The sequence below is a fragment of the Halichoerus grypus genome, chromosome 11, assembly GCF_964656455.1.
Source record: "Halichoerus grypus chromosome 11, mHalGry1.hap1.1, whole genome shotgun sequence".
Classification (NCBI taxonomy): Eukaryota; Metazoa; Chordata; class Mammalia; order Carnivora; family Phocidae; genus Halichoerus; species Halichoerus grypus.
This window is the reverse complement of record NC_135722.1, coordinates 62,569,893-62,597,674: the sequence shown is the minus strand read 5'-3', so window position 1 is coordinate 62,597,674 and position 27,782 is coordinate 62,569,893. Positions and strand designations below refer to the sequence as shown.

At 37.8% G+C, this 27,782-nt stretch overlaps 1 protein-coding gene across 26 annotated transcripts in view; it reads left to right on the top strand.

Moving 5' to 3' along the window:
• The window catches only part of DLG2 (discs large MAGUK scaffold protein 2), a 2,206,895-nt gene that overhangs the window by 1,455,204 nt on the left and 723,909 nt on the right, over positions 1 to 27,782 (top strand). For all 26 annotated transcript variants that reach the window (XM_078058613.1, XM_078058610.1, XM_078058611.1 and 23 more), the window contains one exon: positions 6,318 to 6,371. In XM_078058613.1, coding sequence (XP_077914739.1) covers positions 6,318 to 6,371 — 54 coding nt within the window. The remainder of the gene's footprint in view (positions 1 to 6,317; positions 6,372 to 27,782) is intronic.

Below are 27,782 nucleotides of genomic sequence, written 5' to 3'. Positions count from 1 at the left end.
AAAGAGATTAAGGGACTTAGAAACCCTCTGAGAATTGGGAAATTGAATCTGAGTCAGTATGGTGAGAAATTTCTCTTCAGACAGTGAAAGAGGAGCCAGCAACTTGCAGGACAGAAAATAACTGCATTTCAACGTGTAGCCTGGAAAAAAATCAGCAGAGGGAATCAGGAGATGGTGGTGATTATCAGCATGAGATCTGGGGCTAGGAAAGACATGGGCTTGAAATCTGGTTGTGGTCCTCTTAGATGTGTGACCTTAGGCAAGTGACTTAGATACTTTGAGCCTCCCTCCCTTCCTTTCTTCCTTTCTTCTGTCCTTCCAAATGGAAACAATAATGTTTTCCTTAAAACATTTTGAGAAGTAAACGCACTGATGCATCTTAAGTATTTACCACAGCCTCTGGAACATAATAGTCATTTAAAAAATGCTTAACAGTTTATTCTTGTTCTTCTTGTTATTGTTATCCTGTCTTCAGTTTTGATATTAAATAATTGTGAGATTTGGGGCATGCCACTTCCTTTCTGTTTCCATTTTCATATTTATAAAGTGAAAGGGTAGAATTAAATGATCCTTAAGGTCTCAACTTTAAAGTTTTATATATAGAGTGGATTTGTTTCTTTTGTTTCTCACACAGCCAACAATATGTCTTTAATCAGTTATTTACCAAAGCTTTGGAGCTTACTCAAAAAAATCCTGATTGAGTCAACAGGCTATGCCTGTGCCATTGATCTTCTTCTAAGCCATGCCTTCAGCAGGCCTGTTCACATGATATACCAGGGCCCAGTAACTGGGACAGAGTGAGGAGGGGAGGGCTCCGGCACCAGCCAGGATCCACGTGGATATATCTAACTTTGCTTTGAGCTGGCCTCTGACTTGTTAGTGAGCAGTAAAAGTTAGACTCCAAAGAGCTCTGGTAAAGTCCAGTTCCATTCTGAGAGGCAGTAGAGCATAATTGTCAAAAGTATGGACTCTGAGCTAAACTGTCTAGGTTTGAAGACAGTCTGCTTACCATATGTATGACTTTGGAAAAATTACTTAACCTCTGCTTCCTCACTTGTGAGCTGAGAATAATGGTACCTGACTCATTGGGTTATGTGAAGATTAAATAAGTTAATTGATAGAAATAAGTGCTATATAAATGCTCAACCTTATTATTATCCATCCCAGTGGTAATATTCAGAAGGTCCAGGTGTGGCTGGGTCAGGATACTATGAGATTTCAGAGAGTGATGATGCTCACGGACAATTGCAGGTCCTCGTAAATCCTTCAAGTTGGAGTAGGACTCTCCACGCCAATGCCTAAGGATGTGACGCTCCAGCTCAATAGATTATGGGAAAGGAGAGGGAAGAAAGGGTTTCATGTCTAACAGAGAACTAAAGGCAGGAAATTGAGGTAGAAGTCTCCCCAACCCCAACCACATCACATTTTTTATTTCCAGAATGGGCCAACATAGTGGAATATTAGGGCGGAAGACCTGAAACAAAATAAAGTTATCCTGAGTTCAATCCTTAGCATACCAATTCAGTACTTAATGTTAGAGATCTCATTTCAGACCTGCTGTGGGTAGTAACTCCAATATTCTACTTCCCCGGTTAGAATTAGGACATGGTCTGACTGGGGCTCAGCCTAATGTGTGAATTATGTGAATTGTGAAGCTAGACTATTAATAACCTTGTAGCAGCTGACCTAAGCCAGCTGATATCTACCTTGAAGTCTGGAGATCTTTAGTTGTCTCAGTGAAATCACATGCATAACAAATGGACTCATTTAAAAACTTTCAGTAGCTTCCATTTTGTTTCAAGCTGTCATGCCACACCACATATGAAAGTCATTTATATGACCTGTGTTGCTTCTTGCCCACTCAAGAACCTTGTCTTTTAAGCCTGAGAAGATAAACCAGAGATACTGTGCCCCAAAAGCAGCTAACATGTTATTCTTGCCGTATTTTACCTCCTACTTAATTTGGCTTGACAACCGCTTGCCTTCAACTTCCATGTTCCAGGTCATTTGAAATCCCTGCACAATTTCTTAACCCCATCTGTGTTACTGTTCAGTTCCTGCTTTATTTAAGTCCCTTGACTTAAATGTAGGTTTCTCTCCTTTTCCACTTTGCTTCTTCAAAGTTTAGATATAGGCCCAGATTTGTCTTGTGACCTTCTCACTGGTCAGATATAAACTTTCCAGAGTGTGCTCTTTGGCTGACTGGCTGATGTACCTTCCCTGCCTACACCTTGCTTGATGAGGCTTCCTGACTGTAGCTGACCTGGTGAACACTTGCCCATATATGTCAGAAGTATTTCTCAAATCTAGCACTTAAAAAATATCAAGAAGTAACCACATCAGTCAGAATCAATGAACCCCTTTGAAAATTTGCATTCATTATGTCAGATTCTTTTTTAATTACATTTTCTTGGTGGCAAGCAGCAGCAGTTTATCCTTTACTAGCATAAGCAAAGTATGGCTATAATTTAAAAGTATTTGGGTATCCCATAGAATTCAAAGAGAGGAAGGGGGCTGGAATTCATGAATAACTTGATCTAATAGCTTAAATTATTCGCTATTCTCTCTATTTGCTTCTGGCTTCTCTACAATTAGCTTTATACTTCCTTCTTGCTGTAAACTGACTTTCTCCACATAGAAGAGAATGTAATATAAAATGCAAACCATTTATATCTCATCGTTTGGGCCACCTAAGAGACATTGATTTTCTTAAACCTTTATAGTTTCAAAAATCCTTGACTAGATTTACATGAAGACAAGCCTTGAAACTTCTGATGAAAAGATTTTTTCATATTTGTTAAAAGTCTCTTTCCAATAAATGGAAATAAGCATCTGAAGTAGGATGCTGGCATCTGATAAGTCACCAGTTTGATTTAGGGGTTCAATTAAATAGAATACCCAATATGGAAGGAGATTGTGTGTATAGCAGAGCACCACACATCATGGAGATAAAGCTTAGAGGGAACCATCAAAGTAACTAGGGAATTGGTTTGAAGAATCTGAAACCAAACTTGATCAAACTGGCATGGACTCACATGATTCCAAAAGTGAGAAAAGAAACAGAAGCCAGGATGAGCCAAGGGGAGAACTGAAATTAACAATTGGTGAGAAGAGCACACTCATGGGCCATACTTAGAATACTCTGTCACCCCTTGGGATTTTTATTCTCTGCTGATATGTGCCATTGAGTACCTTAAAGATTCCAAGAAGCTTCTGTGCAAATAATCTGGGGAGCACTGTGAGGGGCCTGGAGCAGAGCAATGGGAGATCTGGTCTTCAGAGAGCCGGATGTAGCAGCACAGTGGGATGCAGAGCAGAGAACCATGATATCTCCTTGCTGATCATGCCAGGGATTTGCCCATGTCAGACGCATGTGTTGTATCTGTGGATTCACACATTCCATATACTCTGTTTTTTCGTGCATTTTTAGTGACTTTAAAAAATGCAGACATTAATGGGGCTTCTGGATCTTTTTAGCACCAAAAAAGGAGCAATGAGCTTTCCACGGAACATAAATTATACTTCACAACCTTGACATCCTACAGTTATGAAATAATCATTATTTTGTAAAAGCTGGACAGTTAAGCAATAGGGACTGGTTAAGGAAAGAAAGTGACAGTAGATATTGGAAAAGTAGTCACAGTCTTGTTGGTAACAGAGGAGATTTTGGAGTTGTCCTAGAAATGCTCTCCGAAGCTTACAAAGTATGACTTTCCTTTATACCCTCATACTTTGTAGCTACTTTGTAGTATTTAGTCAATAATTCCTAAGTATTTACTGAGCTCCTTTGGTGTACCCAAGTGCTGTGAAGAATTCTAGGAAAGTGTACATCCTTGTCATTTTTTAAGCATAGAGTCTGATTAGAAGAACCAAATTTACATATATGAAACGGAAAATAGCAACACAAACAGATGAAAGCGATAAATGGCATCATATAGGAAAGGGGCTTATGTAAAAATTTATTCCTAGACCACATTAATGTAATCTATAAGAGGAAAAACAAAATAAGATGGAATCAAATCAATGCATATTTATTGATCAAACTATACTAGATAATAGGGGAAAATACAAGTGTTGGGTGTGATACTTGGAAAGCTTTCAGTCTGGTCAAGGAGACAAGGCACAAATGTTTTGGGTCATCCTGGGAACCATTTAGCAAGCATACAAGAGAGGAAGTCAAAACTAAAACATGGACTAGGATGACAACACCAGTAACCATTCAGGCATCACCAGCTTGCTTTCAATGTCTGATAGGTAAGACCTTAAGGCATCTCTTGCTCCAGAGTGGTCTTTTGTTTGCCTGAGTCTCATATGCTGCTCTAACTAGAGATCTCCAATCACTGCAGGACTCTTGCAATGAGCCACCTAGATACTGAGATCATGGAGCAGCTTAGTGTGGAAAAAATGGATTTTGAGGTCAGAAAAGCCAGTGTTAAGTCTAAGCTCTCATTTTCCCTGAGCCTCTGTTTTCTCATCTCATTTATAATGTGGGGACAGTGATAATGATGCTTCATCAATAAGGTTTTGTGGCAATTAAATGAGGACATATGTGCATATTCTTATACATGGGCAAGTAATATGGATTTAATTAATGGTACTTCACATGGTCTAATCTTTAGTTTTCTTTAGTGCAATTGTAGCCACTAACATAGCATTGAAATCTCTGGTGTATAAACAGTTCACAAACCATTCAGTAATATATTTTTACAGTGGTCCATGTTTAGGGACACTAATAATAATATTTAACATTGATTCTGAAATTTAAGTTTACAAAGCTCATGAACTATATCACCTCACTTATTCTTCAAACAACTCTTTCAGAAGGTGATTACCTCTATTCCCATTCTACAGAGAGGGAAAATGAGGCAAAGGGAGTTAGTGTAATTGCCCCTAGATCGCACCACCAGGAAGTTGCTCAGCCTCCAAAACATATAATCAGGAAGTTGCCAAACCAAACTCGAGCCCAGATTTTCTGATTCTAAACCTCATGTTCTTTTCCCTATACCACATGCCTCTTTACAAGCACTGTTTTGTGTGTGTGTATGTGTTTTGGGGTGGTTTTTTTGTGTGTGGGATCCAGTGGAAACTGTCTTTCTCCAAAGCCCCCATTCACCCTGAGGTACTTGCTTTTAGGAGTTAATGAATAAACTGTGATCATCTAGCTGACCCACCATGTAGATAGTAGACCAGGGTCCTGCTCGTAATGCCCAGTGTGTTGTGTTAAAACAAGGAATTCTGTTTTGTGATATCTGCTGGATTGCCATTTGTTGTATCATTTGATTAGGATTCCATAGGCACAGATTGACATTAAAAAGCTGTTAACTCTGTTAACTCCAGAGGGCACGACTAATGAAATGTCCCAAAAGTTGAGCACTTGCCAAAACCACTGTGTCTTATAGGACAGCTCTTGATTAATCATGATGAGAGTATTTCCTCTATCTAAATGAAATCTGCAATTTGGGACGGAGATGAAAGATCCTGCAGGGGATGAAGGAAAAAATGCTGTGAAAATCTAGAAACTAGAAAATAAAGATAGGTCTACTCAATATTCATGAAGTCAGATTGGTGGATGCAAATAGAGATTGCAATCTCTTATTTTCTAATGACTTGGCTTGTAGCACTTCTGTATCAGTTTTACACAGTTTCCTACTCAACTTTAAAGGGAATGACTAGATTTTGTACAAATTTTTTTTTGAAAAAGAAAGTTCAGCCTACCTGATATGATTTTATGCCATCTTTGATGAATTTTTAATTTCCTATTGAAGGATTTCTAAGGTATGTGATCAGAAATGCATAAATGACAAAAGATAGGATAAAGAATGCATAATAGGTAAGCATATATAAGATGTCAGTGAGTGAAACTTTTTTTTCAACATATTCTCAAAAGGCAGTTTAAAGAGAAGGATTACAAATACTGGTTTGGGTTTAAGTTTGCTGCCACGAGAGAGAGGTTAAATTTATTTTGTACAGCTATTTTATAAGGAAATGCTATACATTTTAACTGTCACCCAATTTATAAGAAATTCTTACCTCATACACAATTCAAATCCTCACCTCCTACTGTTGGGTAGAATTTAAGAGAAAATGAGTATAAGCTCAACTGCTTACTTCATTTCATTATGTAGCAAATGTAGCAAACAAATATTTGAAGGAGGAAGTTGCAGCGAACTCCAAGGTATTTCATTTATCCCCCAAAACCCTGACACGGTGCCTGTACAGGTCCTCAAGAAATACTGTTGAACTCAAATACATTTAACAAATCCTATCTTAAAAGAGACTACGTGTTATTTAATTTTTTTTATGTTTCTCCTTTTTAGGCCAGCCCTGCTCCTATAATTGTCAACACAGATACTTTGGACACGATTCCTTATGTAAGTAACACTTTTATTAAGACTTTCTTTAAAAATTATGTTAGAACTTAATCAGCTAAATTTAAAATTCAATACATATTCAGTTTTACCCAGTCCAGATAATCTTATGAAATGTGTAGAATGAGTTTTGTGAGTTTTGTTTTGATATTTGCTAAATCTCAGCTTAGTCATGCAAATAGTTTCCTCTTTCATTCGTTGTTTTCTAAAGCACAAGGGCACATCATGAGAAAAGAAAAAAAAAGCCAATTGTGTTCAAATAATGTTAGTTTCCTTGGTGGTTTCCTGAAAAAAGTAATGAATTCATTATAGAAGAGATGGATAAACTTGTTTGGGTTTCTTATTAAAGGAGTACTCAAATCAATTTCTGTGGCAGGGCCTAGAACATAAGTAAGCTATCAATAAATATTTAATGGATTTTGCTGGGCTTCTAACAAGAGTTGTAACAAATTTTTGTGAGGGGTAGTCTATCTATATATAATGAAACGTGTGGGTTTATTCCTGGAGCATGAGACAGATACTAGGATCAGGCAGATCAGTAAAGCCTGGAATTCTGTACCTGAAATACAGTCATTATAATGGCCAAAATTCTTGACAACAAAGTTTGGCTGGGCAGAGGAGATTGGAGAGTGGCAACAGGCCACAGTGTGGGTGAGTGGTTGACATTATGGAGGCCCAACAAGGCTTTCTGAGCGGCCCTAACTAATGGGTAGAGAATAGTGATTGGGGAAGATGGGACAGGCACAGGTGCATGCAGACAGAGAATTTGAAGCAAGGAGAAGGACTGCAGGGACAATGGATAAGAACAAACAGATTCCTGGTCTTTGATTAAACGAATAAAACTTGTGAAGCAATTGAAAGAGCACCTGGCACAAAGGAAATGCTTGTTAAGTATCGGCTATTCTGAATCTTAGACCCCCAACTTCAAAGGCCTACAGGGACCAAGTAACTCACAGTAACTCACAGAAATGGAGCAGGAGGGCTTGGGGACAGTAGGGAATAGTTAGCACATGGCCTTCCAAAAGGGGCAGCTGCCGGTTGGCTCCAGTGGGTTCATACTGAGGGGAACTGGGGATCAAGTGCTGCCAGATCATTTCATTTTCCAGAGAAGTTGGAAATTTGAATTTTTATGTCAAATTTTGGAATTTTTAAATACAGGCAACTGATTTTCCAAAGTTCATGCACAGTGTGCCAAACAAAGTGTTTCCAGTCCAGAGGCTGCCCTTTGGGAGGCGTCTGCCTCATAGGAACTGGAGATCCTGAGCAGGTCCTCCCAGCCAGGACTCAGCCACAGGGGAGCGGAATGCTAGAACTGGAGTACAAGGCTGGGACTTGATTACAGGAACAAGTGACTAAAACTGGGACACGGGGTCAGGACAAGAATAGCAGCGAGCTTGACTTGGTGCTGACTCACCTGGACTACTGAGCTAGGGCTTCTTAAATCTTTCTGAATAAGGGTCATCTGGGGTCAGACAAGAAATGGGGTTAAAAGCTCCCTGGTAGGAGTCAGTGGCCCCAGGTGTGGAAAGAAAAGGACTCCATTAGAAGGAAGCAAAGCAATACATTAAAGACACATAGCATCCATTATTCTGTCTCTTACTCTTCCTATCTTCTTTCATTTATCAAATGTTTACATTGGGATTACTGTACACCTGACACTAAGCACTTAAATATTAACTCAATCCTTAAAACAACCCTATGAGATAGGGTCTATTAATTTCTCTATATTACAATTAAGAAAACGGAGTCATAAAGAGGTTAAGTGACTTTTTCAAGGTTGTATTAGAGGCAGAGCCCAGAATGAACACAGGTAGCCTGGCTAAACAGTTTGAGCTCTTACTTAACTCCTATCATGTAGTCGCTTATGTTCCCTCCTTCCCTTCCTTATTTTCTGCCTCTCAGTGTGGGAACAAAGTATGCTTTCTCCTCTGCTACTTGTGGCTTTGGGTGGAAGACAACTTGTCACAGAGGCTCCAATACCTTTGGGGCAGGGATCCACGTATATTAAGGAATTCTATGTTTTACTCTAGTAAATTTCTTTGCTATATACATTGGCAAAAGCGGATGAGCAGTGCTTTGAAGTAGACATTAAACACAGAGACTTGATTTTGTAAGTGGGACTGCTTTCTTGTGGTAGATCTGTATTATTTCAAAGCCTTCTATTAAGATTCTTATGCCTTAACTGCCAGATGCCCTCATGTACAAATAGTTTATCAATAGAAACTAAGGATTTTGTGCAGACATGCTTGATTGGTAACCCAACCAATTAGCTAGTAAAATCAGCCACATAAAACAAATTAATCAAATTGCTTTCTATTCCCTAAATATCAACTTTGTGCATGACTTTGAATTCTTCAAAGGGTCTTTTATTTTTTCATCTTCAATATTTTTGTACTTAATGCAAAACCTCTTTGAGCTTCCTTAAGAGTAGGATATATAGAGAGGTTTGCTTGGTATAGGTTATATACTTTTTTATATATATAAAATTATAAATTTGGATCCTGGCAATGTGTTCTTCAGCAAATTGCCATTTCAGCACCCTGTAGTTTAATTTTTCTGGATCCAAATTAATCTTTAAACCAAATTAATTTTTAATTTAATTTATAATACCTACCTCAGAGGTGGTTGTGGGGATGAAATGAAATTATGTATGTGAAATCATGCTTTGTTAACTTCTTGTTCATAGGTGTTTATTTATAATTTTATTTAAATAATAAAAACTTATTAAGTAACATACACTAGACCCTGAGAGAATGGTAAATGTGACCATCTTCCTCCATATGTGAGTACATCATTTATTGAAAATGGCAGAGTTAGCCCATAGCCATTAATGTAGATATACTTTGGGTCTTGGCATGGGCCCAACTCTCCTCTTTGTTCCTGACTCACTGGGTAACCTTGAACAAATCACTGTTCCGTTCGCAGGCTATTTTCTCATTCCCCAGTGTTCTATACTTTGTTTTCCTCTTTTCTTTCTCATGTTCTAGTTGTTACATAATTTCAGGTCTACTTAATGAAAAAACGATCTCAGAGCTCCCCAGAGCATTTGAGTCATGTTGCGTAAGAACATTTTCTTTTTTAAAAATATTACCTAAATGACAAATTTTAACATACATTATTGTCTTTCTCACAAATAATTTCATTGCAAGTAAATGTATTAATTTTGCCAATTAGCAAGTTTGATTTTAGAAATATACTGTCCTCATGGAAACAATTCTTTGGCATGCATGCAAACAGCAATTGAATAACTAGAGGAAATCTGTGGTCAAAGGAAATTTTTAATAAAGGCACAAAAAAATATTTGAAGAGAATTCGGCCCTTTTTTTAGTATGGTAAGTTACGGGTTATTAGAGCTCTTAAAGTGGCAGCCATTAGCAAAGTGGGGTCACTGAGGTTCTTATGTAAAAATGCTTCAAATAAACTCATTCTTGCATGATGTGATGGTATTGTAAGTTTGAATAGGACCTTACATATGGTATAGTCCCACCTCTCTTGCAAGGCAGGAACCCCCTACATGAAGATTAAAATCACTCAAGGAAAATAAAGAAAGAAAAAGCAAATTGCCATTTCAACACTCTGTAACAGTTTACATTTTTCTCTCAGTCTTTTTATTATTCCCCATTATATGTTAAATATTATCTTAGGATAGCTGCTGAAAATACTTGTTCTTAGAGAGTTCTGAGTGAGTGAAGCCTGCATATGATCTGTACGCCCACATCCCTGAAGGCTAACTTAGTGAAAAGGGAGCCTGTTACCCTCTCGGTACTTTGCAGCCAACGGACATGGAAGCCTTCTCTCCTGACATACTTTGCCTTTCAGTAGACCTCTCAGAGTCTTATACTAAACACCATCCTAACAAACCCCATTCTTTCTGCTTTAGAAAAATAAAATTAATCAGAGATTCTAGGATCCTTTTCTCTCCATCCTTCTCCAGACTTCATTTCATAGTGGTTATATTTTGACTTGTTTTCTGGAAATGTGCTGTGGGAAGTGGTATACTCAAGAATCATGAGTTTTAAATCTTGTTAAGTAACTTGGGATCCAATGAATGCAAACCTCTCGTTTTACAGATACAGATATTCTAGCCCAACTAGTAAATGGTAGAGCTCGGTCTATCATTTACTTTCACTCCACATAACAGTCAGTTTTTGGTGTGCAACCAATAACCACATAATCAGTGGCATATAACAATAAGCATTTATTTCTCTCATAAGTGTCTACTGGTTGGCTGGGCCAGCTGCTTTAGGCTGTAGATTACCGGCTTGGCTTCTCTGCTTCACATGTTTCATTCAGGGACCCAGAGAGGGGACAGTACTACCCAGGATATGTTATTTTCATTGTGATGGCCAAAGCACAAGAGGACAAGCCCAGGACACAAACACAGTTAAAAGCTATGTTCACATCACATCTACTAACACCCCACTGGCCAAAGCCAATCATATTGCCAAGCTCAAAGTAGAAGGAATGAATATTTGCTAAACAAGAAACTAATTTACCATGCCAAAGTCTTAAATAAAAGGGCAACAAACCATGAGACACTATGGACTCTAAAAAACAAACTGAGGGTTCTAGAGGGGAGGGGGGTGGGGGGATGGGTTAGCCTGGTGATGGGTATTAAAGAGGGCACGTACGGCATGGAACACTGGGTGTTATACGCAAACAATGAATCATGGAACACTACATCAAAAACTAATGATGTAATGTATGGTGATTAACATAACATAATAAAAAAAAAGGGCTAAGAATTTATATATGTCCTTTGTTAGAAAAACAGGTACAAAAGAAGGAATCTTACACTTTAAAAATACTAGTACATCAATGATAATAAATAATTAAAGTGTCAAAGGGAATTGGTTCAACTGACATGGGAAGTTAATATCTAGATTATTAAGGATGTTTAAGGGAAACTGCTGAGAAATAAAAGAAACCTCTAGCAAGTATTGACAATACAATGAACTTACTTTTCTTTGAGACACTTTGTTGTCTGAAACTTTGCTTCCAGAGGTAGAAATAACAATGGAGACAGGGGAATTTGTTCCAGAAATTCCAGGACTGAGGCTTGGAAAACCTCCCAAGAAAGTGAGGGAGTAAGAGAAGTAGAGGAGAGAAGAAAGAGGGGTTAGGTTACAAAACAAAACCAAAAAACAAAAAAAACATGAGAAGGTCCTTAATAGTATCACCCACTGTATTTGACTTCCAAGAAGATCATTTATGTAAAAGTTATTTGAAAACAATCATAATATCCTTAAAGTATTATCAGAGAGATTTTTTTTTTAAAGATTATTTATTTATTTGACAGGGAGAGAGAGCACAAGCAGGGGGAGCAGCAGGCAGAGGGAGAGGGAGAAGCAGACTCCCCACTGAGCAGGGAGCCCCACTCGAGGCTCGATCCCAGAACACTGGGATCATGACCTGAGCCGAAGGCAGACACTTAACTGACCGAACTACCCAGGAGCCCCTATCAGGGAGATTTTTGTAGAGAACTTTAAATGTGAAAGCTCATTGGATGCAGACACGGCTACGCTTCTGGGACAGAGGTCCAGAAAGTGGTCTCAAGGGAATAAAATGGCCCAAGAGAGGTTGACAGTGTAGTGAAGGGTGTTGAGAAGAGTGGGGGATGAGAGAAAATAATGGATGATGTGGGTTCAGGGACATAGAGAAACAATCACGTTAGCAATGAGGTTCATTCCGGAGCCAAAGAATGGGCTTGAAACTAAGAGGTGTTGTTAAGCAAGGTTTAAATGGCATTTCTGATTGATCCCAGCAGCAGGAAGCTGAGAGTAAGAGTTCTCTGAGGAGGAAGTTGCTGTATTGCAGAAGTGGGATGACCAAGCCTTTGGTCACAGAGCAGGGCAGTTAGACATTAATTGCTCTGAGTCACTTTGTACAATAACAGACCCTTGTGATTCAGGCTGCTATTCACTCTTAATTGGATAGTTTTCCAGAATTACCCATGAAGAGAGAGGAAGCAGAATTATGTTTGTTTCTTTGAACCATCCAGTAGTGATTAATAATGTTAAGATATTTTAGAAGACTTTGTCGATTTTAGTACATTTATCTTTCAGCAAACAATTTATTTCTTTGTTGTGTTTCTTTGTTGTGTTTTTTTTCCCCCATGAACACTGTTAAAATTATATTGTTGATGTTTTTATCAGTTGGGAATATAGTATTATCCAAAACTAAAAAATCCTTACCTACCAGAAAACAGCTTAATTTTGGCTTAAACTGTGCCTATGAGGCAATAAGACTTTAGCAATAGAGGCTAAGCTATCAATATTTATTCTAGAGTCAACCCTAGCCAGTTGAAATCCATTTCTTAGCTGCCACAATCAGCAGATCCCCTACACTTCCAGTTGTTGCTTTGTTCTATAAAGGTAGAGATGGCACATGATAGTGCTTTTCAAATATTAATGTGCATAAGAATGACCTGGAGATCTTCAAATGCAGGTTCTGATTCAGTAGGTCTGGGATGGGTCCTGAGAGTCTGCATTTCTCATAAGCCTCCAGGGGAGGCTGATGTTCATTTGTATACCACACTTTGAGTAACAAGATCATATAATGAGAAAGAATAGGATTTGGATTCAGGGGCAACTGGGTTCTGAGCCCACCTCTGAGACTTAGTTCTTGGGTGAGTTTTGGTTAAGTCAAATTATCTAACTAAACCTGATTTATTATTTGTAAATGGGAATAATATTTGCCCCACGGGGATTGTTATGAGTTCTCTTTCTAGTATATAAAAGGTGCTTAATAGATGTTCATCACAAGGTGTGCCTTTGATAAAATGGAGCATTCCTGTGATTTGATCTAGAACTACTGAGTCAAGAATGCAGATGCCAGAGCTAGTTCAGAGATAGATCCAATAGTGGTTATGCTGGTCCATTGGCCTACCTACATCTAGATCTTTGCTCCTTGAAATGGACTTTTTAACTAGCAACATTGTTAATACCTGGAACCTTGTGAACATAGAATCTAAGGTCCCTTTCAAGACCTACTAAATCAGAATCTGTACGTTTAACAAGAACCCCAGTGATTTGTATGCATATTAAAGTTTGAGAAGTATTGATCAATATGACAGAAACTTCTTTTTTGGCTTGGATCCTCTGTGTTTGTCCTTTCACTACACCTTTTGGCCTGCCCTTGGGGCACTTGCCCCTTTCACTCATCACCTTAAATGTATGCATATCTGTATGAAAAAGGATCAATCCAATACAGTTCAACAAATTGACACACTTAATTACCAACTACTATGTTGTGCTTGCTTCAAAACCTGTGTTCTCCAAGACAGTAGCCACAAGTCTCCTGTAATTATTTAAATTTAATTAAAATAATATAGAATCAAAAATTCAGTTTCTCAGTTGTACTAGCTACATTTGAAGTGTTCAGTAGCCAACGTGGCTAGTGGGTAATGTATTCAGCAGTGCAGGTATAGAATCCATCATTCCAGAGAGTTCTAAGGGACAAAACTGTTCTAGATAATAAATAATTAAAAAATAAATAAATAGAAGGGAGAAGGAGCTAATGTTTATCAAGGAACCGCTATTTTCTAGAGGTGCTTTATATGTATTACCTAAATGATCATCAAAATTATCCTCTCAGCTTTTGTGAGTTGCTTTCATTTCCTCCTTTTTAGAGTTAAGTATTTTCAAATTCTCTAAGCAGTTATAACTCTCCTAGGGAGTTGTGGGGTATGTTCATGTGAAAGACCTGGTCCCTGTCCTCATGGCTCTCAAAAGCTTATTAACTTTCAAGACTCTCATGCATGACACACATGGAGATGAACACCAGCACTCGCTGAAAGCCTTCTTAACAGTTCAGTGATTCTCTCATCATTTTCTTTTTGTGAAGTTATAAAACTCCTATTCAGACTTAAATGAATCTTTTAAAAATCACAAAATAAATAGAAAACCTGACCTATTTACCCATTCACCAGCCTACTTTCATCTTTCTTCCCTGGGGTGCCCTTAGAGAAGGCAGATGGCTGGCTACTCTACTGGTAACTCCTCATCCATTGGGAAACCTCTACACAGGCTGGGTGGGGGAGGTGGCGATGAGAAAATACAAAAGTTGTCCGGGTGGAGTATGTGACTGATGGGTGAGAGTCACCACAAGACCCTTCTTTCTGGTAATGGTTCCTCTGAAGGCACATGCCCCATATGCCCTGGGCCAAAGATCCACTTTTGTTCCAAAGAGCTCAACCTGGCAGAGCAGGTTTAAAAACAAGGGGAAATAATTCTGAGAAATATTTATATAATTTCTCTCTATAGATCTGCTACTCAAGATGTGGTCTGTGAACTAGTAGCATCAAATCTTTCCAGGCATGTTATTAGAATTGCAGAATTTCCTGCTCTGCCCCAGATCAGTAGAATCAGAATCTCAGTGTATGGCCAAGGAATCTATGTTTTTATAAGCATCCCAGGTGAATCTGCACCCAGGAAGCTTCTGGATACTGGACTGAAGTGGTGGTGATGGGTGGGATAGGAAATACTCTATAGAAGAAAGACAAAATAAAACTATAGGGATTCAAAAAAGTACAATGGTAACACATTTAGTATTAACCTGAGCCAGCATTTAATCTTGGTGGTGGTGGTGTTGATAAATCACTTAGGATGCTTTATAAAAGCATTGACTTTCATAGTCTGATAGAGTCTAGTCAACAATACTTAGTTCTGGTACATGCTATTAAAAGACCCCTTGCCATTCTCTGCCTGACTCACTCCTATGCATCCTAAGGGATTCAGCTTAAATAATGCTTCTTCTGGGATGCTGAGGTTAGGTGTGGTGCTCCTGATGTGTGTTTTCACTTCAGACTCTCCCCTTTCAAAGAAGTAGTCACACTGCACTCTCACTGTTTAATGCCTGATATTTCTTTCTAGGATGTAAACTTCATAAGCACAAGAAAAATTGTTCCATTTTTATTACTTTCTTACCTCTATAACCTGGCACATTTTTTGCTAGGTTGGTTGTATGGCTGAATGAATAAATGAACGAAGATGTGAAGAAACTGCTTTAAGAGAATATGGTACAAAGAACCATCCCACTTGAGGAAGTCAAAGCTGGCTCTTAAAGATTAAGTAAGATGTTTTCAGGCTGGGTAGGGAAAAGGCATTCCAAGAAAAGGAACTATATGTGCAAAGATCAGAGGCCTGGAAACTCATATATAGTGAGTTCTGTGAGGCTGAAGCACAGAGCAGTCACAGAGCATGAAGTTGGGAAGGTAGAGTTCAGTTTTTTTTTTAATTCTACCATATAGTGGTGGGTAACCTTGGAAAATTAACTTCTTTGACCCTCTTTCTTCATCTGTAAGTAGAGAAAGTAATAACTCTCTTGCATGGTGCATTATTTAGTATGTATGTTCAGTTACATATAACAAAGAGCAAAATAACAGTGCTTTTGCAAGATAGAAATGTATTTCACATGTAACAGTCCATAAGTGGGTAGTCCAGACTGGAATGTCTGTTCTGCTCCACAGGTCTTAAAGAGATGGGATCCAAAAACCTTCTTCTTGCTCTACCACCCTTGGATGTGGTCCTTGGGTGCGTAGTCACCATCATGACATGACAAGGAGCTGGTTAAAAGAAGTACAGAGAGATGAACATGTTTGCTCCCTTTAAAACATGATTTCCCTTTATATCCCAAGAATTAGAACTTAGGTACAAAGCCACACTTAGCTGCAATGATAGATGGTTACATGTAATATCTATTACATGTAATTTTACTACTGAGAATTTACCAAATGAAATAAAAACACTAATTCAAAAAGATATGTGCACCCCTGTTTATTATAGCATTATTTACAATAGCCAAGATATGGCAGCAACCTAAGTGTCTATTGATAGATAAATGGGTAAAGATGTGGTACACACACACACACACACACACACATATATACACACAGTGGAATATTACTCAGCCATTAAAAAAGAATGAAATCTTTCCATATGTAGCAACATAGATGGACTTAGAGGATATTATAAGGGAAATAAGACAGAGAAAGACAAATATCATATGATATTTCACTTATATTGGATTCTACAAAAAGGAAAAAAACAAAAGCAACCACTAAAAAACCAAAAACAGACTCACAAAGAGAACGAACTGGTGGTTTTCAGAGGGAAGGTGGGGGAAGGAATGGGTGAAATTCATGATGGGGGTTAAGGGGTACAAACTTCGTTTTAAAATAATAAGAGATGAGATGAAAAGTACAGCATAGGGAATATAGTCAATAATACTCTAATAGCATTGTGTGGTAACAGATGGTAACTATACTTATCATGAGGAGTATTGAGTAACATGTGGAATAGTTGAATCACTATGTTGTACACCTGAAACCAATATAGCATTGCATGTCAACTGTACTTCAATAATAAATATTAAAAAAAAAAAAGCCTTACAAAAGCAAAAGATAATCCCTGTGTTATTTGTCTTAAAACTTTGTGTAGATCACGGTGATCCAATTATCTGCCGCCCTATGTAGTTCCTTTCCTGCAGAGACTAAATTCTCATGCTTCATTCTAATCTTGTTTCTTACCTTATGCCAGATATTGTAGTACTCTAGTGAGTTGGAGAGCCCATTAAATTTGTTAGTATTTTTGCTGTAAAAAATATTTTTTCTTTCTCACATTTTTTGAAAGAAAATGCAGGCAGCAAATACAATAATGGTTAGTTGGGTGAGATCAAATAGAAGAAAGAGAAAATAAGAGTGATCATTTAGTAAAAAGAAAAATCAATAAAGGAAATGAGAGTAGAGTAATGAAGAGTAATGGCTTAAAATATATTAACTTCCCTCAATTTTAAGAGTATTATTGAAATGAAGCTAAGAAACCCTATTTCAAACTTTTTATTTAAAAAAAAGCAGAAATACTAAAACATCATTTTCCTAGGGCCTCAAGAATTTTATGTGATGCTTAGAGTACTTTGTAATCTTGTCCCTCCCTTGTTAAATTCTGTTGGGCTTTTAAGTGGACTTTTCCACAGTGATATTTTTCAAGTACCAATTCTTGGGAGTTAACTATAGCTACTTATTCTCTGGGCAATTGGACAGATACCTTGTCTCTTATGACTGTTCCAATATAAATCCTTCCTCTGGTGCCCACACATCACTATTTGAAGTCACTGAAAGCCTCTTTCCATTGCTATTCATCCTTTTTTAGTTCATCTTCAGGATACAGCCTCTTTAAAACAAAACAAAACTATCTTTCTCTTAGTGGCTAATTATCTTTCTGAGAAGTTTGTGATATTGCCTGTAGGGATTGGTTTTATTGTCTGGCAGGCATAAATTTATATCCTTCTTGGTCTACCTAGTATTCCTGTGACACTGGGCAAATTACCTAAAGGTTCTATGGCTCAGTTTCCTCACATACAAAATGGCATAACATCACCTACCTCATGGGTTCATGCATTAAATGAATTATTGAATATGAAGCATTTAATATAGAACCTAGTACATAGCAATCAATTACCCCTGATCTCCAATTTTTTTGTAGAAGAAATCGGTCTTTAAAATAATCACATTTTGAGAAAAAAACAATTCTTGATGATTTTGTTTTCAAAAGACCCAAGTGATTCAGTCTCCCTGTCTATAACAACAGGGTCTAAGACAAAGAGGTATTGTCCCACATTAATTCAGACTGGGAGCTCTCTACCATGTGGCTTTCAATGGTTGGCTTCCCCTAGTATCTTCTCTTTTCTAAGTGTATCATAACACAGCCCTAAAATATTTTCCTTCAATTGTCACTTATAAGCTCCAGGTTTGTTTGAATATTTGAATAACAAAATGAAACTTCATGAGCCTTTCCTTTAGTGAAAAAGCATAGTTGCTGCTTCACAAACAGCTTTAATAGCAATATGTTTTGATTATCCTGATTTCCACCAAGAGCTCCAAATGATCTTTTGCCTAGAGGTGTATTATTTTGAAAATTCAGGAGTATAAAACTCAGAGAATAGCTAGCTAACGAGATGTCATAAGAAGGAAAAATAGTCATGAAATAACAAAGCCAGATAGGTCGAACAGCATGCTGAGAGCAAACAATAGCCATTCATAATCAGTATCTCTTTAAAGACAATCTCAGGAAATTTTCATTTATTTTTTAACTTGTTGCTAATAGTTTTCCTGATATCTTTAAGCAGTAATTCTCAACCTTAGCTGTAAATTTCCATTCTTGGTGTGCTTTAAAAACCCTGATGCCTGGACTCCAGGAACACAGATCCCTTCTAAAAGGCCTGACAATAGCCTGGTCATACACATCGGGGTGTTTAAAACCTCCCCAGGTGATTCTTTTATACAGCCAAGTTTGATAACCACTGCCTTAGAGCTATAAAATGAAGAGAGTTTGATCTATTTGAACTGAAATTATAAAATCAGACACCAGCATTTGCATGCTTATTATTTTGAGGGGGAAAAGAATAGTAACCATAGTGTGGACTGTCATAAATCATTAAGAATATTAAGGCATGTAATCTTTCTAATGCATTGTGAGTCTGAAAAGACCTTCCAAGGCAAGTGTTTGGTTTAGTGGGCTCATTATAGGTAATAAACTGAGCTTGCCCCCTGTTAACTTGGAAACAGACACAGCCACTGCTTAACAAAGCTGTCTATGCAAGGCGCGTGCCCCCAGGTTCAGACGTGATCAAGTTAACGAAACGCCCCTCCAGGGGTAGGTCTGCTGACACATGTCACCATTTATGAGCTGTAATTGGGTTAATTAAAAAAAGAGGCACGGTCTGTGCTTGATCAGTTTGCCTGTGGGCCCCCAACAAAACTGGGAAAAGAAACTTGCTGGCCAGACTACTGCTGAAAGCTGGTCTAGGGTTGACCTTTAGGTAGGTCATTGTAGTAACCTAAGGCTCAATGTAATTAGAAACAATCAAACATCTAGCTCCGTTCGGGTCCTTCAGAAGCTTTCCCTGACAACCCGTGTCACTGAGCTTTCCCCTTCTCTGAATGCCTATTGCTCCTACTTTTTTTTTTTTTTAAAGATTTTATTTATTTATTTGAGAGAGAGAATGAGAGAGCGAGAGAGAGCACATGAGAGGGGGGAGGGTCACAGGGAGAAGCAGACTCCCTGCTGAGCAGGGAGCCCGATGCGGGACTCGATCCGGAGACTCCAGGATCATGACCTGAGCCGAAGGCAGTCGCTTAACCAACTGAGCCACCCAGGCGCCCTATTGCTCCTACTTTAAGTACACAGTCAAAAGTATATTTAATGCCAGTTTCTTTGATGGCAATTTGGTTTAATAAATGTCTGCTTTCATGACGAGATGATCTGGCTTCTTTGAAATGAAGCATTATGTTGACATGGCCAAGAGCATAGGCTTGGTGTCCAGTAAAAGTGGCTCTTGAATTAATATTAGCACTGCCACTTCACTAGCTCTGTGAACTTGAAGTTACTTAAGCTCCGGAGCTTTAATTCCTTATTTGGTAAAATGGGGAAAACTGGAAATATCTCATAGTACTGATAAAAGAGTAATCTGAGTAATTTCATACATGGTTTAGTAAATGGTAAGAATAACAGCATTAATAATTGTTGCATTATATGCTAGGCACTATTAATAATTCTTTACATATGTTAATTTATGCAGTCTTCACAATAACCCTGACCAATATATTGTTATCTCCACCTTACAGGTGAGGAATCTTAGGCAAAAAAGAGATCTTAACTTGTCCAAGGTTATACAGCATGTGGTGAGGGACATTTAGTAAGAACGGCGTTATGCTACCCTGCCTCTCAGTAGCTGTAATAAAATTTAATTTGCTGAGTTACTCACTTAAGAGACTGAAGAAGACACTCAAAGGGAACTAGGGTCAAACACAGGGTTGTTATATACCTCATTAACAAAAGGTCAAAAAGCTACAGAAAGAGGGAAATTGTTCCAGAATGTGGTAAACGGGAAAATTACAAGTATACAAAACATGTTGTTAAAGTTAAAACTCAAGCTGGATAGAGATCTTAGAAGTAGCATTAGTGATGTCATTGCGTCTAATAAATAATAAGTAGGAATTGAGAATGAATGCTTTAGGACAGATTGGATGAAAGTGAAGAACAATATGCTTTCATGTGTTGTTTCATTTAATTCTCAAAATATTCAGGGACCAAACAGTCTTTTTATAGCTAAGAAAACTGAAAGATGCTTTGAGGTCATGAAATTCATGAAGAGCATGTCATTAGTAAGTGGCAAACTGGACCTAAGTCAGGTCTTGAGACCCCTCCCAACTAACCAGCTGTGTCATTTGCCACAGTTCTTTATGGGCATTGCTAGAGCTCAGCTTCCTTGTTATCCATTACTGAGGGACCTCTCATGTGATGGCTTTGGTCCTGTCAATCTTTTTTTTTTTTTTTTAATTTTTATTTGTATGTATGAGCTCTGAGTTCTGTACTGGTATTAGTACTGTGATTCATTCATACGACAGAAGTTTTTGGGTGCCATGTGTCAGGCACACTTTAATTAATGGGAGCAAACCAAAATTTCCACTCTCACGGAGCTTACATTCTAGTCAAAGTACACGATAAAGAAAAAGGAAGCTACAAAGTAGGAAGAGCTCTGAAGAAAATATAGCCAAGTGCTGTGATAGTGCTATTGGGTGTGGGGAGGGCAGTGGCTTCTTTAGAAAGAGGATTTAGAGAAGGCTTCTTGGAGGAAGTGATATTTAAGTTGCAACTGAACACGAGAAAGAGCCAGACATGCAAAAATCTTTCAGTGTTGCTGTTTTTTATTTTCTGTTTTTCCCCTCCCTATTCCACAAAGCCTGACTTCCATTTGCATTTTTTAAATGCATCTTTCTTCCTCCTTCATTCCCTGTCTTGATGAGTAACATCACCATTAACTCAACTGTCCAAGCCATATTTCATTTCTACTAGTCTTCCTGACTTCCTCTGCTTCACATCCCTGCCTTTATGTGGCTACTAATTCCTATGTAGTAGTATGTTTGCTAAATATCTCTCATCTCTGTCCCATGTCCTCATTGTCAAGGCCCTTAGGCCTGGCCTCTTCACTCTCCAGGACTCCTACAGCCTCCTCTGAACTTGCTTCTTTGTTTCTTGCTTTTCCTTCTTTGAGTTCGCATAGCTCTCTGAGTTATTATTCTAGACACCAGTTATGGTCCTGCCATTTAACCACCTAAAACCTTTAATGGCCCTGAAATTGCCTCACAAAATCTAAACTGCATAGTGTGCTGGCTTTTTACTGGTGCCTGTCATCCTTTGTCCCCTGTCCCCTCCCCAGCACTTTCCGGCAATATACCCCATGTTCTCACTACACAGCAGATCTCCCAGTTTCCTGAACATACTGTATTCGGGGTGATATTTATGCACATGTTTGTTTTACTTTGGCCCCCTCTCCTTATGATCTCCTTCCTTTCCTTCAGTAACTACTTTGAATGTCACATCCTTCTTGAAGCCCTTCCATATTTCTGTACTCATAACACTGAGAATTAGGATAAGTGGCATACAAATCCCAAGATAAGAGCAGCGAAATCAGTGGGGAAAAAATCGTTTTTCTTTCATATAAATGAAACTGAAAGCAAGGCATGGTGCTCTATAGTTTAAGACATCTAAAGTCTTCTTTTAGCATTATAGCACAAGGATCCCTGTTTCTTAATCACCTCATGGTTCGAATGGGACTCTAGCTTCAACCATTGCACCACATTTCCAGCAGCAGGAAGGGACATGAAAAAGAGTGTATTGCCTATTTTTATGGACACTTCCAGAAATTACACACAAGAATCAACTCCTTCATTGATCAAAAATGGTCATGTGGCTACACCTCGCTGAGAGAGGGTAGGGTATTTAACTTTTTCACAGGGTAACAATTTCTAAGGAGAAGAGGAGAGTAGATATTCAGAGGCAGTTAACAGTCTCTGCTATAGTCACTCTCTATATAGCATTATTAGTATTCTGTATGAGAAGGTTTGTCATTTTAGTTTTTTATCTTTCAAGTTCTCATCCTTTCAACCTAACTCCACATGTGCTATAGAATAGAAAACACCTGTGTTGTCTTCTAGGATCTGGACCTTGTCTCTGTCTCTACCATAAATTTCTAGGACTATTCATCTCCTCATTACCCATTCTATTGAAGGTTTCTGGTTTGTCTGACTATTTCACACTTTTGGGAAAATGCATGAATTTTTCCTTTAATTGCAATGGTCTATTTCAGTCCTACTTTAATCTATAAGTGCTCTCCTTATGCATCCCCATACCCATTTGGAATTGATCTTGTATTCAATTCTTTGCTCACATATCTGTTCCCAACCAGATCATAGCTCCTTAAACATACAGACTATGAATCTCCAGTACCTAGAAAATAACCAAAGAAAAAAAATCACAGACTCTTAATGTATTCTTGAGTAAATGAATGAAATGTACAACCAAGGTGCATATTCAGCCATTTATTTCATATTTTTACAAACATTTCTTTATTTATTAACAGTATATCAATGTCAAGCAGCAAGCTGCATGCTGAAATATAACAATGAATAAGATAAACATTGTCCGTCCCTTATAGAGTTTAAACTCATGATGAGAGGGACAGACAAACAAACAGAATAATTTTAGTTGTGAAAGAGATTAATACAAAGGGGGAAGAAGACCAACTACCTGTAATACTGTGGGGCTAATAGCAGGATACATTTCAGTTATTTATAAACATATTTAGGTGCGCCTGGTGGCTCAGTCAGTTAAGTGTCTGCCTTCAGCTCAGGTCATCATCCCAGGGTTCTGGGATCAAGTCCTGCGTCGGGCTCCTTGCTCAGCAGGGAGACTGCTTCTCCCTCCGTCTGCCACTCCCCCTGCTTGTATGCGCACACTCTCTCTCTCTCTGACAAATAAATAAAATCTTTTAAAGAAAACATATTTAGTTCTTATTTTGTTGTATTCATGAAAAAAATAGATGAAGAAAGTTTTTGCTATATCATGACAAGTTCATGCCTCTGAGTATAGCTACCACCAAGAGAATTGTTAATTAGCTGCTTTTTTAAGTTCAATGACTTGAAAAATTATAACATGCCAAGCTTTGGATGCGGATGGAGATTAATGTGATTGTTGACATTAATGGCTTAAAATAAATTATGCTGGTGAATTAAACTCAATTAAAATTTGTAGGATGTTCATCTCTGTTGACTGGCTAAATGTTTATAATGAGAAACCTTTAGTTATTCATAAAAAAATATATCGAGTAACATTTAAAATGTTTTATATGCATTAATTAATTTAGTCCTCACATCAACCATTTAAATTTGATACTGATATCCTCACAGATTAAAAAAAAAAAAAACCTCACAGAAAGAGGGGTTAATTTATGTGGCCACAATCATGTAGCTTCTAAGAGAAAAAGGGAGCACTCACACCCAAGCAGGGTCTGTGCCTCTACCTTTGCTTCTCAAAAGGGTAGAGTTCAGCCTGTCAGAATCAGCATCACTGGGCAGCTTGGTAAAAATACAAACTCTGGAGCCCACCCCAGACTTACTGAATGTGAATCTGCATTTTAACAAGATCCCCAGATGATTCAAATGCATATCAAAATTGGAGAAGCACTGCCCTAAGCCACTATTCTGTACTGCCTTAGAGGATCTTACAATGGGGGTTCTTTTCTTTTTTTTTTTTAATTAAATTAAATTTTCTTTAGAATGCAACTTTCTCTTTTTTTCATTTTTTAAAATTTAAATTCAATTAGCCAACCTATAGTACATTATTAGTTTTTGATGTAGTGTTCAATGATTCATTAGTTGTGTATTACACCCAGTGCTCATCACACCACGTGCCCTCCTTAATCAGTTCATATATACAATGGAATATTACTCAGCCATCAGAAAGGATGAATACCTACCATTTTCATTGACATGGATGGAACTGGAGGGTATTATGCTAAGTGAAATAAGTCAATCAGAGAAAGACAGTTATCATATGGTTTCCCTCATATGTGGAATATAAGAAATAGCACAGAGGATCATACGGGAAGGGAGGGAAAACTAAATGGGAAAAAAAATCAGAGAGGGAGACAAACCATGAGAGACTCTTGACTCTAGGAAACAAACTGAGGGGGTTACTTTCAAATGCCAAATGTTTATTTAGTTCCCTTTGTCACTGGGTCAGACACTTGGTTCTTCCTGTAGCCTCAGCAAAGTAAGATGTGAAATGATCCAGGCCATATGAGTGTTCCTCAGAGAATATACACTTTACATTTCTTATGTTCTATATCACAATGCTACATCTACTCTGGGAATGTGGCTGCTTGTTGAGGTTTAATTAAAATATTAGAAATGTTGACACCGTTGACCTTCATTTCTGTGAACCACTTGGGTCATGTAGATTTAGAGAAATGTGGAATCATTTCATCATTAAAAGTGACTATCCTCTGATATTGAAGAAAATTTGGAATCATGTGGTTAGATGTCAAAGCAGAAAGAACATTTTAAATCCTCCATTGATTTTCTTTCTCTGTGTTTGCTCTTTCTTATTGCAGGGATACCTGCCAGCATCATTTTCTTCTTTCTCTGGTTTATAACTTTTCCATTAAAAAGTAATTTGAAAGACAGTATAGCCAGAAAATTTTATCTGTACCTTTCTTATAGCACTTTATCATTTTGTCTCAGAGTTATTTGAGTGAATACCTGGGTATAATTACATTCCCCAACATCTAAAGAATGTATGTGATAAACCAGGAACTGAGCCCAGTGGTTTGTGTTTCCTCAGATAACTCATTTGATCCTCACCACAACTTTGTAATGGAGATGTGATTATGATCCTCATTTAACACATGAGGAAACTAAGGCCCAGAAAGTTTAGAAATAAACCCAAGCCTCATAGCTTGTACACACTGAAACTGGAGTTGAACCCAGGCAATCTGACTCTAGAGCTCACCTGCTTTACCAATGTACTGCAATAGCCAGCCATGACTTCATGACAAGCAGTGGGAATAAATACTAGTAGAGTTTATTTTTTTCTTTTTTTGCTAGATCCTGAAAGCAGGTGTTACCTTACTTGTGTTTCTGAATTATATTTTTAGTCTCACAAAATTATTTTTCAAATGATAAATATTTCAAGCATCTTACTGTTCAAACAACCCCCTCCTTTCTTGTATGTATCATATTGCATCAGAATGTATAACATTGAATTAGAATTGCATGGGCATCGAGTTTGAAGATCACTTGGCCAAAACTCTTAAGAACTATTTGGGATTCTTTTCCCCCTGAATTTGCTGGCATGAACCACATGTAAATTAGCAATTCATAGATGAGAGTAAAACTTTGATTAAAGTCTGGCTCCCTATAGGTAATAACTAGCAATTGAACAGTTGCCAAGAAGCACCAATTGAGTAAGTGCCAATGAGGGTCAAGATGAATGTGTCAAGGGCTAATGTGCCAAAAACAATTAGTCTCTAAATCTCACTGAATCATAGTACATCTATGACCAGTGCAATTAAAACAAGCATGATTGGATCGGACTAAAAAAGCAATAGAAGAATTCTGGAAAATGTTCCCAAAGAGTCAAGTTAAGTGGAGGCTAGAGGTGGGGTAAGGAGGTGTTAGTCAACCAGAGGTATTAAAGGAATAAGAAAGTCCATCATATCTATGAGGGAACCAGAAGACAAGTCAGATCCTTAGAGAAAACCTCTCATGAAATGATTTGTCATCTAGGTTTTATTTAAAATGAATGCAAGATTTTACAGTCTTCCCATATAGTACCATAGGTCCAAGCTTTTGAGTCCAGATTTTGTGGTGTAAGAAGATAACAATTTACTCATTCAATATATTTTTTTAGAGCACCAACGCTGCCTGACGGAGTTAGCTGTAGTATAAGAGATGGCTTCTGCCCTCAAGCAGTGTATAGTTTAACAGAAGACTAAACTATTGTAAACAAAACTACGACTTGTTATAGGTCCCGTGACAAAAGCAGATGAAAGGCTCAGTGGGGACACAAACACAGGCATGTTCAATTCTCTGTGCAGGGTTCCATGACTAGCACGACTTTAGACCCACTGCCTGGCTTCCTATATATCTACACCCACTCTACATTTCTCTCCTCAGCCTCCTTCCCTCCAGCCACACAGAATTCATTTTGCCAATCATTTGATGACCTTTCCTAACCTGTATGCTTTTGCATTCGTTCTTCTCTATGCCTGGAATGTCCTTCTCTTTTATCTCCATCTGACAAAATTTGACTCATCCTTAAAATGAAACCTGAAATGCCATCCCCCTGTGAAGCGTCCTCCCTCCTCCTGTTAAGCGCATGCTTCTCTGTGTTCCAGTAAACTTTAAACTTAACTCTGTTGTAGCACGTATCACATTACATGTGGTTGGGCATCTGTAACTCCTTGGGGCAAAGTTTCTGTTTTTATATCTGCCCAAGATTTAACAGAGTGTCTAATGTGTACTGGGCTTGGTCTTTGTCGAACCTACTTCCTTTTCTGGCCCATGAGGTGGATAGTCAGTTTACACATATTGTGATATGCGTGCCATTGGAAGTAGTATTTCTAATAGATTCTACATTGACCTATTTTGGGGTTTAAAAATCCTATTTAACTATGCAGTTTCTGTTTGATCTTCCTTCACATTGTTAGAGATTTTTATGACATTTCCGTTCCTGAATTAGAATGAAGAGTATGAGGCTAGTCCTATATGTGTGAATTAACTTTCTTAAATATTATTCCTGATTTCAAGGGGTGCCTTTTGAAGCTAGCTGAGTGTGCAGAAACACTCAGACACGCTAGCAAGCAGTTCTGAAAAGCTACATTAGAGAACTTATTATCTGCTATTCCGAACAATTCAAAATAAATGAGTAAAAATTAGACAAATACCATTCTAGTAATTTAGTGACCTAATATCACAAAAATATTTCTGTTAGGGGCTAAAAACATGTCACTATCCTAGTGAGAAGATTGGTTAGAAGTCTAACAAAATTTTAAATAAAAGTTGAGCAATAAACTGACTATCTGAGAATACTGTTGAAATCTACATATTTATTTTAAAAATATATTTTAAAGCACCTCCTTTATGTAAAAGAGTGTGATTAATGCTATGGAAAGCATAAAGATGAAATGCATAGAAACTTCATCCTCTAAGGAATATATAATGGGGGAAAGGACAAGATGGGGAAGAATATGAACTTCAGTGTCCCATCCCTGTGTGTGTTCTTTCACAGTGGCACATAACTGATGGCAGCAAGACCCATTAAAGCAGAGGATTACCTTTGAATCATATTCTAGTGGAATATGATCAATAGTAGAATATCCTACATAAAAACGGATAGGTCAAGCAGGACAATTGAAAGACCTGATGCAAGACCTTCCTGTTGTTGGAAAAAAAATGTCATCTCTAGATCCCCAGAGCAGGACTTAAAATAGGAGAAACTGAGACCAATTTCTCCAAACCTAGCTTTTTGAGTTGTCAAATGAGGTTAATGATCCCCACTTTCTAGTTTATAT